Genomic DNA, 13,465 nt, shown 5'->3' on the forward strand with positions numbered 1-13,465 from the left:
GTGTCAACATTCAATTGCTGCAACAACATCAGAGCAAACAGATGAGTGAAAACAGATTGTGGAATATTTTTCAAACAACTCCACCGTGGTCTTTATTTATTTACCAGATTGAAATCAATGTGTTTGATTTAATTTTACAAGAGTGAAATAAGTAAATAGGGGGTCTGAGCTGTTTTATCTCCAACTCTTTTACCCTAAATAACCACAAAATCCTAAAAATGTTATGCAAATCTCACACACACACACACACACACACACACACACACACACACACACACACACACACACACACACACACACACACACGGTGGCTGCTAGATTAAACAGCAGGAACACACATGCTGAAAATACACAATGATCTCACGGGATGTCACTGCAGAATATCACCCGGTGTGTGTTAGCTGCAACTCTTCTGATCATAAACTTTAGATGAAAATTGATTTGAACTTGATGTGGAGGACGCCAGCAACCGCCGCAGTGAAAAGCACGTTGACTCTTTTTTGAAATGAGTTGTTTATGACATTTTTCATGGAAACAGGATTTGTGGTCGGCTTTTGTTTCAGCGCTTTAAGAATCCCTTAACTCAACGCCGCGGTTGAAAAGTAAGTAATTCCACCAAGTAGCTTCACTTTTGAGACACCATTATTAGTATGTATTGACAGGAAATGATAGGATGTTTTGAATAGTAAAAAGACAAGATTTATTTCTCTAGTTCCAGGAACCTCATGACTCAGACAAATAGACTTTTTAAATGTATCACTTTTATATTTCTTTAATGAATCCTTGATTGAAGCAGTGAACTGGGTGGATATGTGGTATTACCATTTGACGCCCAAGTTATATCATTACAACATTCTTGAATGTTTGTTTAAACAATTAAGAACGTGATTTCAAAGTCCTTATTTAGTCCTTATCTTATTGGACCAATGTGTTGTTTTGGCAGGTCTTGTTTTCAGTGGTGAGATGTAATCTGTAGTATGCAATCATTCATGTCAGAGACCACCGATTAGAATCTGGACCGTTAGCAACATCCAGAGAGATATATTTTAAAAACTGGCCAAGAATAACAACGCAGATGTGAGTGGGATGTATTTTATAATCCAGTTCATCAGGTTTCACTTCAACACGGCTGAAATGTACTGCTTTAGTTTTCTGCTTGTGTGCAGGAACGTGCAGGAAAATATCTTTACATAAGCAGCTAAATAAGAATACAGTGTTTGCTTTTTTCAAACAAGTAATATTATTTAATTTGGACACAACATGATGTGGTCGACCTTTTAGTTTGGATATCCTTGCTTGACTGGTTTGTTTGCACCATGGAGCTTGTCTCTATGCATGGATACACACACACACACACACACGCACATGCACGCACGCACGCACGCACACACACACACACACACACACACACACACACACACACACACACACACACACACACACACTCACAATTTCTTTAGGCTGTTTAATTTCCCAACAAAAGCAAACACGGATGTTTAACAGAGCTTGGAGACGTGTGTGTGTGTGTGTGTGTGTGTGTGTGTGTGTGTGTGTGTGTGTGTGTGTGTGTGTGTGTGTGTGTGTGTGTGTTTGTGTGTGTGAATATGCACGAACATGGGTGTGAGGGAGGTCAACGTGTCTGGCACACGGGGTCATTTCTTTCTTGAAGTGTGAAGACTACTCGTGGTATTTGTGTAGGTGTGTGTGTGTGTGTGTTATCATAAGGAGAAACCCTGAGATGGTTCACCACCCTTCACTGTCCACATGCGTCTCGACCATGGTCTGTTGTTATGTGTGTGTGTGTGTGTGTGTGTGTGTGTGTGTGTGTGTGTGTGTGTGTGTGTGTGTGTGTGTGTGTGTGTGTGTGTGTGGTCCTCCTCTTGCATGTTCAACCACCAGCAGATGTTGGGGTGACCACCACGGGGGTAGATGCTATTTTCAAGTTTCAGGGTCTGCGTTTGTGTGTGTGTGTGTGTGTGTGTGTGTGTGTGTGTGTGTGTGTGTGTGTGTGTGTGTGTGTGTGTGTGTGTGTGTGTGTGTGTGTGTGTGTGTGTGTGTGTGTGTGTGTGTGTGTAGGGAAGATTCAGATCTGAGGTGGTCCCAGTTAGTCATGTTGTTTTATCTGCTAGGCTTCCAGTCACAATAACCTCTACCACCCTTGTAGTGGTCCCTCTCTCTCTCTCTCTCTCTCTCTCTCTCTCTCTCTCACACACACACACACACACACACACACACGCACGCACACGCACACAATTTTCGCAAATAATTCCCAACAAAAACACAGTTAAAGCTGTTAACAGGGCTCTTGGAGAGTGTAGACCTCTTCCAAGGCTTTCTCTCCAAGTAAAAAACGATGTGATCGCCAACATATTTGGGGTTATTCCTTGGTCCATGTTACACCCTAAATCTTATTTGAATGAAAATCTGGCCTGTAGTTTTTCCGTAACCCTGCTAGCTAACACACAAATAAACCAACTAATTAAAAACATAACCTCCCTGTGGATTCATTAACACATTTCATCACCTCATATGCAGATTTAGAGTTAGAAAGAAGAGGGGGAATGTAACATTAGGACACAATCCAGAGGAAAGTTGCTCAAAATGAATATGAATTACATAAAAAGGTCAAGGACTGGGTAATTTATTTCTACCATCCAGTTGTGTTGGACAGCCAGTCGAGGCGACGCCTTGCACCGCAGAATAAGACCTTTCTTCTTCGCTTGCTCAGGTGAAAAGTCTTCAATAATACTCTGTTTCTGGTCTGCTGGATTAAAGGTTTTCCATTGGAGAGCGGCCATTACGGTAGACCAGACAGTGACCTCTGGCTGTTACCAGCATGGAGGGTTAGCAGCCAATGCTTAAGACATTTTCCAACACTTCTTTTTTATAATACACAGTGAAGGTAGTAAGAATAGGAAGCTGTAATCATACTGATTGCAGTGAGGTAAAAACGGTGGACGTGAACTCTGAAATAGTAGGATCATTGGTCGTATTTATAGGCGTAACAGTACATGAGTAGTACAGTAGTTAGCCAGTTAAGACGTCTTTTCCCAGCATGCTTTGGAGCAGGTGAGAAGTCTCAGTACAACAAGAGGCAGCGGGACCATCTGTGATCATGAGTCATGTTTTCCAAAAACACCAAATACAGCCTCAGCTATTTTACAATGGATTCCTATCATTTCTTCTAACCTTGTTTTTACAACTTTAGGATAAACCTACTAACCTCCTCCGGTGCATTGTGGGAAAAACAAATCTTAATGGTCAGAAGGATATCCTACTCTTATAGCGGTGAAAAAAATGGTAATAAGGAAGGGGGCCGGATGACTTTGGGGTCCAGTAAAAAGTTGAGTGACACCCACTCACACATAAAGGAGACGTGAATTATGGGAACTGTGGGTGTTTGGCAGGACATCTTGACATTTCTCCCATAAATATGAGATTAAATGTCAGTGACAGAGCTGGACTTGCTCCCTGCCGAGGAAGTCTTTCCTAATTTGCCTCTCCTGTGTCACCGCCAACGCTTTTATTGTGGCCGATTGGGCCGACCCTTTGCCCTTTTGCAAATTACAGTGTCTTTTGCCAATTTTCTGTCATTTATTTGAAAAGCTGTCATTCATTTTTCAGTCATCTTAAATGTGTCCCACCTTTTACCAGTTTATCGACCCTGAGCAGCTGTTCCCTCATCTTTTTGTCCTCTTTTTATTGGCTCGTTATCACCAACTAATCACCCTCTTGGGACCCACCTAAGAACTCAAGTAAAGTACTTCAAAATTGTAATTTACGTTAGTGTGTCTGAGCATATTTATACACTTTTACTATACTGTATATAAATGTATTACTTCAATCAAAGATCAAACAATTTCATTCTGAGCCCTTGATTAATTGATTGGTCAACCGCTTGGAGATGTCCCGCCCCTTAGCCTATCTCGTACAATGTGTTGGAGCTCTAGCCGGGCTCTAGCCAATAGAAGCGCGAGTGTTACACAGTGATGTCACTATGTTACGGAAGTAAAAACAAGGAGTCCAATGGAGTCATTTCAGGGGGGGGGGGGGGTTTAACCAACACAGCTATAGAGGAGTCATATTGTTTTTCCTCTGCAGCTTTTATAACCTCTAGAATACCATTTTGGCCGTTAATTGTGCTAAGACTTGGCTTATAAAGTGAGTGTGAGACAGGAAGTACTTTGTCACGAATATGTTTTATTCTCCATATGAGCGAATCTTCAGACAGTTTATAATTAGCTGGTGGATTCCACAGTTTCTCCGTCACAAAGAATCAAAGCAAATTCCAGACACCAGTTTTATTTCCACAACAATTAGAGCCAAACATTCTCATTTTATGACCCGTTTTATAACAAAGGCCCTTTGCACACAAGACTACCAGACTATTATTTCATAAAAGCAAAGCAAAGTAGGACACTGAGGCTTCACTGCCTACAATAACATATAAACACCTAAGTCCAAGTAGCTTTTATAGCTTTGGGTTTTTGGTTTTGATAGAACTTTTGCACCATCTTGTGTTGAAAGCGCAGACTTCATATTGAACTCTGACATTTCACATTCTGCATGCACAGGGGCAACTTTTTACCTCAATGAGAGTTAAATGAATAAAACAACTTTCAGTTTATATATATGTTTATATTAAATAGTGTATTTATTGTATTATTTTCTATACATCGCAGTTTTCATATTGTACTATATAGACAAATGACATGAAAGTAACATTTGTTTTCCTCTTAAATGTAGTCGATCGGAAGTTTAGAGTCACATAAAAATATAATACTTAAGAAAATAAAAGCGATATCTTTATTACAGTACATAAAATACTTTTTCTGCATTTCATTCTTGTTGATATTTGAGTCTTTGCTTAAAAGCCGTCTCTGTTCCTGAAGATCTCCTGAAGATATCTACGCTGTGAAAGACAGAGTACTATATAATCTACTCGCACAGCTAAATCCTGTATCGGATCATCTGGTCGTCATTCTTGCTGGTTGTTCCGTAATAGAAGTTCAGCCTGCAAAACAAAAACACATTAAGTGTCGGCTGATGCATCAACTTCAACAAAATCTACGTTCAATATGCAAAGGTCTGCCTTAAGAATACCAGAAAGTCGACGGGGTCCTCTGGTTTGATCCTGGAGCACTCTTTCATGGCCTCAGTGAGCGAGGTCATCACGTACTTCATCAGATAGTTCCTCAGAGGTAGGGAGTGAGCGTCGTGCAGCTGGTTCTCCTGCCGTTGCACCTCACACAAATGATTCTGCTAATAAATGATAAGATAGTTTGAGCAGATGTTAGTATTTACAAGTTCTTATGGAACATTTATAATAAAGTCTAAATGGCAAATAAAAAAGGAGGCCAGTAAAGTCTGCCTCTTTCTTTTGTTTGGAGTAAACCACGTGTGAATGAAACACGCAACACTTACCCACTCGTCATACTGAGCAGCCATCTCTGCCAGTGCAGCTTCGTTACTGCGTTTACTCTCAGCGGCCTCTGCAGCCGCTTTCTGTTTCCTCTCTTCTTCTTTCTTCCTCGCCTCTTCTTCCTGCTCCTCTCGCTGCAGGCCATAGTTTTTAGGAACCCCTACCAGCTCAGTAATCTTCTTCATGACATCTGCGTACTCCGGATCGTCTGTAGTGACCTCTGGAGAGGAACAAGACACAGTCACAGAACCGTTATGCCTTTCTGCAGGACGTTATGTCGTTTGTCATGAGGTTACACTATTAGATTGATTCATGGCGAGAATGCCCATGAAATCATGCCCATTTTTTCCTACGCTTTATTTTCTACATTGGAGATACATTTTCTGTTATCTCGTGCAATTTATGCATTTAATGTTTTTGTCTTTTTTATGTTATTTGATTAACTATTTGTCTTTGATTAAAGTACCAATATGTTCTGGGTGAATCTCGAGCTCATCGAAGTAGTCCAGCAGAGTTTCCTCGGCGGTACTGAGCTCTCTGTATCTCGTCAGGCGAGAGGAAAACTCCTCCTCGGTGTATCGCATCTCCTCTGCCACACTCTGCGGAAGCGCCCGAGCTCTCTTATTCAGAAAATCATCCGTCGCATCGAGGGCAAAAACATGCTCTGCAAAACATTAAAAAATAATAATAAGAAGAATGTGTTGTTTTTAAGAATATGGAGAGAGTTCAGCTGGGTTTTTAAAAATGTAGTAATCAACAACCTGGAGTGATGTTCTTGATGTAGGAAGGTGCTGTGATCATCAAATCCTGGTTCTCTGGGTCCTCGTCTGAATGTTAAAAACACCACATTAGTTCAGTTTTATTGGTAGCATTAAACAGCAATTAGGTTAATGGGATGAAATTTACCAGAGAAAATCAGCTTTGCTTGTTCATAGGTCTTAGGGAAGCCATCGAGAACAAATCCTTGGTTCCTGCACGGCTTTGATTTCAGCTTTTCTTGCAGAATGTCAAAAACGAGATGGTCAGCCAGTCGACCTGAAGGATCAACACAGATGTTTAATCATAAAGTAAGGAACTAAATACTCACAATGGATCAATAATCAAACTGCACACAGACCAATGCAAAGGTCTCAGCAAGATGAACCTTCAAAGATGATTCCAACCACCTGGCCGAGATGTATTGGAGGACATGTTTTGCTTATGGTTTAATACAAATGAAGAACTTCCCGTTAAACTTTAAGATGTGTTAAGAGCTGCAGATAACATGCCTTTATTCAGAGTTGAAGTAATGTTAAGGCTGCTGTATGCTCACATCCAAACCCCAGCTTTACGTGTCAATAAAGCAAACCTTTTCGTAGTTATTTAGTGTTGAGTTACACTAGCTTACCTGCATTCATGTCCATGCTTTTGTTGAAGGTTTCCAGTTGTTTCTGTGCAGCAGCAGCCGCTACGTCTTCACCGACATACTCAGAGTCAGCTCCTTTAACTATCTCCTTCTGTAGCACATGGAAAGAAACAGTTGTTATACATCATTGCTGCCCTTCAAAACATCTTCATTACATTTCTTATTACAGAGACGAACTCCCAGCAGAGGGTGCTATACTTCCTTAAGTTGCAGCAGTGAGTGAGTATGAAATAAATGCAATTTCACTGACCAGCAGTGCGATCTTCTCCTCAATGACCTCTTTGATCCTGATGTGGTGAATTTGATAATGACTGCAGAGCTTCTCCGAAACAGTGGTTTTACCCACAGCTGGAGGTCCGACCACGCAGATCCTGATGGGCTGAGGAAATAAATATTAAAAAAGGAAATATTGACAGCTTTGTTGGGCTTGTTGTGGATTTCTTTACTGAATTGTTTATCTGTGTTCAACACTCACAAGTAGCTTCCTGATGTTCTGGTATTCTTCCACAATGCTCGCCATGTTTTCTACCATCCCAGCTTCAGACGTCCAGTGGAGACTGAAGGAGTCTTTTATGACAAAAGCATCCAGGCGGAGGTTGATATTCAGGTACTCCAATTCCTCTGGCTGAAAAAATCAAATTAAGGGTATCAAGTATAGAGTCATTAAACAATAATCTGACTAGGTTCTTTTCGTTTAAAATACATTATACCTTAAAAGCCTTCATGGTGATGGCATCCTGATCTGATAGTAGTTCGATTTTCTCTGGACCAAGGGTATCGCTTATCATCTGGAGTATTGACAGCAGAGAATGAGAATCATTTTGCACTTTTTTTCTTTTGAGTAATTTTGTCTTTGCAATCCACTATACAAAGTGATTTAAAAAAACACCAAAACAACCTCCAATGGTGTTTTTAAAACACATTCATGGTCATTTTTCATAAATGAATTGCACCGTTCATTTACAAAACAAGGTTACCTTTACAATATCCTCTAAAGTGTTCTTGGAGTCATCGACAGCAAGAATGTACTTTGACTTTGGCCTGAGTTCAATGATGTTTTGGATCACTCTGGAAAGAAAACACAGTTAAACCCTTCAGTAATCCTCTACAAAAAAAGAGTATTTTTATTGAAGTACAGTAAATGAAAATCACCCTCCAAGGTCATATACGTGAATCATGGGGATGTGATTTGTGCCCTGTCCAAAGAGAGGAACTTTTGGCATCTGCATCAACCAAGACACCTGTTAGAAAATACAAAAACATCTCAAATTATGTTTGAATCAGTTTATACACAGCTATACAGAATACTCAGATACTATCACTTTACCTTGAAAAAGTAGTGAAAGAGGTTCTCTCCCTTTCCGTACTGAAGGCCACAAGCTACAACATATCCAGTCAGCTTGGACTTTTTCTGTACGATTGGAAATCAAACAGAGTCTGTGGTGTCTACAGGCATTGCTATCGTTTGTCTTTTCATAGTAACATTCATTTTTATGGCGTAGAAGTTTAGCTGAACAATATAAATTACATGGAGTGCAATGCCACCAAGCTGTTGGAATATTTAGGTACACATTTATTAAATATGTTGAACTTTTGATCTCAGTTTTTTACTTACACCTCTACCCAGTACCAGCACGAGTTTCTCCAGATCATGGAGGGTTTTAAAATGGGGATGCGGCCTTCTTCTTCTAAACTCTTCTTCTGTTAGCAAAACATTTGTTTCTTCCTGAAGAGAGAATTAAAATGATTTTGGTTGTGTTTTATGCACAGGACACGTTTGCCTTCCTTTTTCCCAGCAGGCTCACCTGATTCTGAGGCTTGGTCATGGCCCAGGTCATCACGCTAGAGACCAGGATGAACAATTTCCGAGATTTGAAGTTTCCAATCTCAGCATGAAGGGCTGTTTGTAAAAGAAGGGTACAACATCTTGAGGTACAGAAACCAATACATGCTTAAGCCAGTACATTAATAATAAGCCTACTAACTCACTTTACCTGTAATTGCCCATGTTGCATCTTCAACCTGCTCTTCTGTAGTGCTTTCTGAGACGTTGTACACCACCACATCACACTCCAACAAGTGCTTAAGAAGATCCTCTCGTGTTGGAGACTACCAAAATAGTTGATAGATGTACCCAGTTACACATAAGTCTGGAATATGCATTATCCAGAAACAGACATCATTTTGAATAAATGTCCCTTCATGCACACGTGGCAAAAAAAAAGCCAACATATATAATTTAGCTTTATTAGAAGCCTTAAATTCAAATCTTTACTTAAGTTAAAGTAAAGTAGGGAAGTATTATTAGAAAAGTTAAAGCCACAAGCCTAGTCAAATACTCTACTTAAGTACAATTTTGAGGTACTTGTACTTTACTTGAGAATTTCCATGATTTGCCACTTTGTACTTCTACCCCACTTATATAGTAAATACAGTTATTAAAACTAGCTGCACATTTACCGGCTTTGATAACACATTAAAGCATCGTAATTATAATCAAAACACAAAGAATATATGATTGTGAAATTGGTTAATTTGCATAATGAATACTTGATATTCTATATGTAGATGCTAAAGTGTTGTGCTTTTACTTGAGTAACATTTTGATTGCTTGACTTTTACTTTAACAGCCTACACTCTACTGGTGTTCTGGTACTTAAGTACAAGATCTGAGTACTTCTCCCACCTCTGGTAAAAGCATTCGTTTTGACATTAGTATTGGTATATTCACCGTGTAGTGTTCAAGCAGAGAGGTTTCTTTATTATCTTTGGTTGAAGAAGTTCCCACTATCTGGAAAACATGTTCACTTAGTGGGGAGGTTTCCTCTGCTTCTGCCTCCTCAGAGTCCTCTTCGGTCACACATGTCGATAGAAACTGTAAATGAAGTCAGATACATACTGTTTACCTCGTGAATGACATGCCACTTCTTACCAAATATAACATTAGCTACTTAGCTTAGCTTAGCTACCTTGGCGATGTGTCTGGAGGAATACTTGTCTACGTCGTTGATAAAAACACGTTTTTGTTGCTTTTTATCTCCCATTTTAAAAAGCCAAGTATTTCGGGTACTAATGCCTCTAACTTGTATCAATAATGACTGACTTTAATGCAAAAAAAGTGTTTTAAAGCTCTAATAAGTAGTCTGTATTTCTGGATAATAACTGTTGCGTTGTGGGTCCGTTGCTATGGACTCATTTCAGTTGCTATGGACTCAGCCAATGAAATGCCTCGTTCAGACGTAGACCTACGTCACGTTACGTCCACAACTTTAGGCTATAAATGAAAGGTTTTAAATGCTTATCTGTTCATTTAAACACTTTGGTTTCCAGATAAAAAATGTTGAGAAACTTCATGCCAAATATGATCATGGTGAGTTGAATGTTACTTACGGTTTCTCTCCTCATCCATATTAATGAATTAATAAGAAGAGTAGATAGAGCACTTTATTAGATATGGATTCACACAGTGGTTGAAGAAGTACTCTTACTACAGCACATTTCTTTATACTGCTTGGCAGCTTAACCTATAATAATTGATCAGTATTTATTTGCTTATTATATATATCAATCTCCAATACAGTTTATGTAGTTAAAGTATAAAGCTCCATAACATAGATACACTTAAGTCAAGTGCCTCAAAATTGAATTTAACATCAATACCCTGCCGTCACTAATAATCATTTAACTTTCCTCTTCATCACCCACTATGCAGCTCTTCCTCTGACTCAAGCTCTCTTTCTCACACAATCAGGACAATGAAGCGCTGACATCGAAACTTTCACAGCACTCTCTATATATTTATAGAGCTGACATTATCTGAGAACTGCTGGCAGTGTTTGATAATGTGTCTGCTCCACACAGCAGATCCCAGCACTCAGGAAAACAGACCCTGTCAAGAACAGAGATACTGGGGGGCAGTGATGCATGGGTGATAAGTTGTTTATTGCCATGTATAGTAAACCTCTAAACTTAAGTCAACCAGTTGTTCCTTTTTAATAAAAGTCCTGTAATTACATTAATGTCTTGGCATGCTGAGACGTAAATTCCATTTAAGGAAGAACTTTAGGTATTTGGAGTTTATGGGAATTTAAAACATATTTTATAAGATTCCACTTTCCTTTTTTTTCTCAATCAGAGCCCAACCAATACACGTTATTGTCCAATAGTAGCTCTATCCAAGAGATGCTGTATTTTTATATATTTCTCAAATTATGACCTCCTCTGATGTTAACACTCTCCAATCAGAAAGGTTTTGGTGTCACATTCATCATATGTCCGTTCTGTATATTGAGTTACAATAACTAAAGAGCCGCCTGTGTGATTGTTTTGATGAGCATGTCATCCAGCATGCGTTTGTGGAGTGCTGCGAGAACAGCAGCTGTTTACAGCAGGCATGTGGCACATTACGAGGACGGCTGTTGGGGCCAAAGACAACACTGCATGTTGTCACTGCTCGTTTCTGAAATGTACACCCCAGCGTTGGCAAAGGCTGGGTAATGGAAGTGTGCAAAAAAACAAAGCCATCAGACTACTGGGATCAGTAGTTTCAAAGTTATTAAAGCTAATTTCCACATAACCAGTAACAAATCTAAACTATGTCAATCAAATTCCACTTCTCTGACCTCGTGGTCGAATACAGATTAGTTTCCTTTTATCCAAATACTGAAGGAGGCTATTTCATTCCTCACATTTTTGTACAACCTTCGATTTAAATGGCTTTCAGCAACAGATATGACCCTACTCTCTGTGCCACCCTACTGTATGTGCCATTCTTCAATCTAGTCTCATGGGGTTGCATTCTTACAGGTAATGTGGCACAGTATGCATCATTTTATTTGTTCATTGCACTTCATTTTGCATCTTTTCAAATAGGATACACTGCATTTTTACTGGTAAACAAATTACTGTTGTAGAAGGACTCTACTGTTAAAGGGCAATTGTTGCTAACAGCTGTTTAAGTGTGTGTGTGAATGTGTGTGTGGAGGGGTGAGGTGCAGAGGGGGCAGCTGTCAGGACAGACAAACCATGTTCTTCCTCCATGCCCTTATACGGACAAATGTCCCTCAAAACCATGACCCATTTAAGACATATCTGCTTTATCCTGATAAAGCCCTGGTGATAAAGGTAGGACTCTGCCAAAAAGAGCTTCTTTGACTTGAAGGGAGCTGTTGACAAAACACAGCACAGGTTTTATCCAAAAACTAACGCGATGTCTCTGACTCGTACTTTCTTTAGCACAACAATTTGCTGTAGTTTTACTCTTTACTGAACAAGCCTGTCTGTGCCATGCAAACACTTAACAAATCAGGTTTATATTGGATGATTTAAATGTTGTCAACACCTTTCAATTCACCATAAAACTGTTAGTGGCTTTGTTGTTCATCAGGGAATGAGAGAAATTGCCTTGTGATTGTGATTACTACTCATGATATGGGATGTGTGACCTGAACGATTACTTTTCTTGATTATTTTACTTTATACTTCCACTCCACATTTTAAAGGGAGATGTGCATTTTACTTCACTAATTCATTTAATCTATGAAGTTACAGGTCACTTTCCAGATTAAGATTATACGGACAAAACATATGATCAGTTTATAAGAGAAAGAGAGAAAGAGAAAGCATTTCTATTAGCTCCACCATGACAAACTACAACATTAAAGAATAGCTTAAGGATGCGCTTATCATCCAAAGACATAGCCGTAGTTCTTCTTCTCTTCGGGTGCGTCTTCAGAAACGTTTGTTATCAGCTGGTAACACAATGTGAAAGCTACTCTCTGGTATGAATAGAAATAGACAAGTAGGTTAATAGCGTCTCCCTTTCGAGGGACATGACAGCACATGGTTACAAATGGAATACTTTAAAGGGTTGATGGTGTATTTACATTCTTATTGCACACACAATGGATGGATAGGGTTTCCAGCATGGGGACGTAGGCACATGGAGATTTGACGAATAAGGGGTCTGATCTCTGGTGGCAGTCTGAGGCGACATGCAGCCGCTGGCACCTGTTACACTCCATCTCCCTAAAAGGAGACACTGGAGCCAATCAGAGCTCAGAACCAGCACTCACACAGGCCGTCCCAGGGATCTCTCATCTGCTGGAGGTCTGGGATATGCCTCACCCCCCCTCACCCTCTTACAATATTGCATCTCAGCTGTCTGGCATGTTTTTCGGCCCCCCACCCCCCTTCATCACACATGCCACGACACTGGCAGGTTCCCCTTAGAGGGTCCTCACTGCTCAGACTGGATCTCCGATTTCCATCTCACCCTCCAATCACCCCTTACTGCCTTTAGCTTAGTCATATCAACACATCCTTAGGGACGGAAGACCCACAAAGTATGAATGGGAGAAAGATGCTGCAGAACTTATTAAGGGTTTTTCTGAGTTTCCTGATCTATTGTACATATATTTCAAAGGGCATGAGTGGATTTCAAAGGCGCACATTACTTAATTCTAAAGGAATCCTCACAATTTGACACCTAAAATATGGTTTTATACAGCATACTAATGTTCAAACCATACATATGTTTCAAAAATGTCCATATATGGATTTGAGGATATCATAGAGAGTGTCTAAACACACTGGAATTCATATCAAACTTGAAAACATCCCAACTTTTAAAACCATCC

General features: G+C 39.8%; 1 protein-coding gene across 2 annotated transcripts; it reads right to left on the reverse strand.

The window, feature by feature from the left end:
* Positions 1 to 4,233: 4,233 nt before the first annotated feature.
* LOC134876972 (adenylate kinase 7-like) lies at positions 4,234 to 10,005 on the reverse strand. 2 transcript variants are annotated; one of them, XM_063902265.1, is made up of 18 exons: positions 9,797 to 10,005; positions 9,559 to 9,702; positions 8,822 to 8,936; positions 8,633 to 8,727; positions 8,443 to 8,553; positions 8,155 to 8,238; positions 7,980 to 8,068; positions 7,805 to 7,895; positions 7,538 to 7,615; positions 7,303 to 7,452; positions 7,078 to 7,206; positions 6,810 to 6,918; positions 6,329 to 6,457; positions 6,184 to 6,249; positions 5,889 to 6,086; positions 5,425 to 5,642; positions 5,104 to 5,259; positions 4,234 to 5,014 (listed from the first exon to the last, which is right to left on the reverse strand). In XM_063902265.1, exons 1-18 carry the CDS (start codon positions 9,869 to 9,871, stop codon positions 4,979 to 4,981), a joined length of 2,073 nt encoding a protein of 690 aa, XP_063758335.1. In that variant the 5' UTR covers positions 9,872 to 10,005; the 3' UTR covers positions 4,234 to 4,978. The 2 variants fall into 2 exon arrangements, with proteins under 2 accessions (XP_063758335.1, XP_063758334.1); XM_063902264.1 differs by having other exon boundaries at positions 4,237 to 5,014; positions 5,104 to 5,262.
* Positions 10,006 to 13,465: the final 3,460 nt, after the last annotated feature.

The sequence above is a fragment of the Eleginops maclovinus genome, chromosome 15 (genome assembly GCF_036324505.1).
Source record: "Eleginops maclovinus isolate JMC-PN-2008 ecotype Puerto Natales chromosome 15, JC_Emac_rtc_rv5, whole genome shotgun sequence".
Taxonomy (NCBI): Eukaryota; Metazoa; Chordata; class Actinopteri; order Perciformes; family Eleginopidae; genus Eleginops; species Eleginops maclovinus.

Coding starts and splice junctions, on each gene's coding strand:
- LOC134876972 (XM_063902264.1), bottom strand. CDS start 9,871: ATGGGAGATAAAAAGCAACAAAAACGTGTTTTTATCAACGACGTAGAC. Junction 7,207..7,302: donor AGAACATCAGGAAGCTACTT/GTGAGTGTTGAA, acceptor TTATTTCCTCAG/CCCATCAGGATCTGCGTGGT. Junction 6,458..6,809: donor AAGCATGGACATGAATGCAG/GTAAGCTAGTGT, acceptor TTGATCCTTCAG/GTCGACTGGCTGACCATCTC.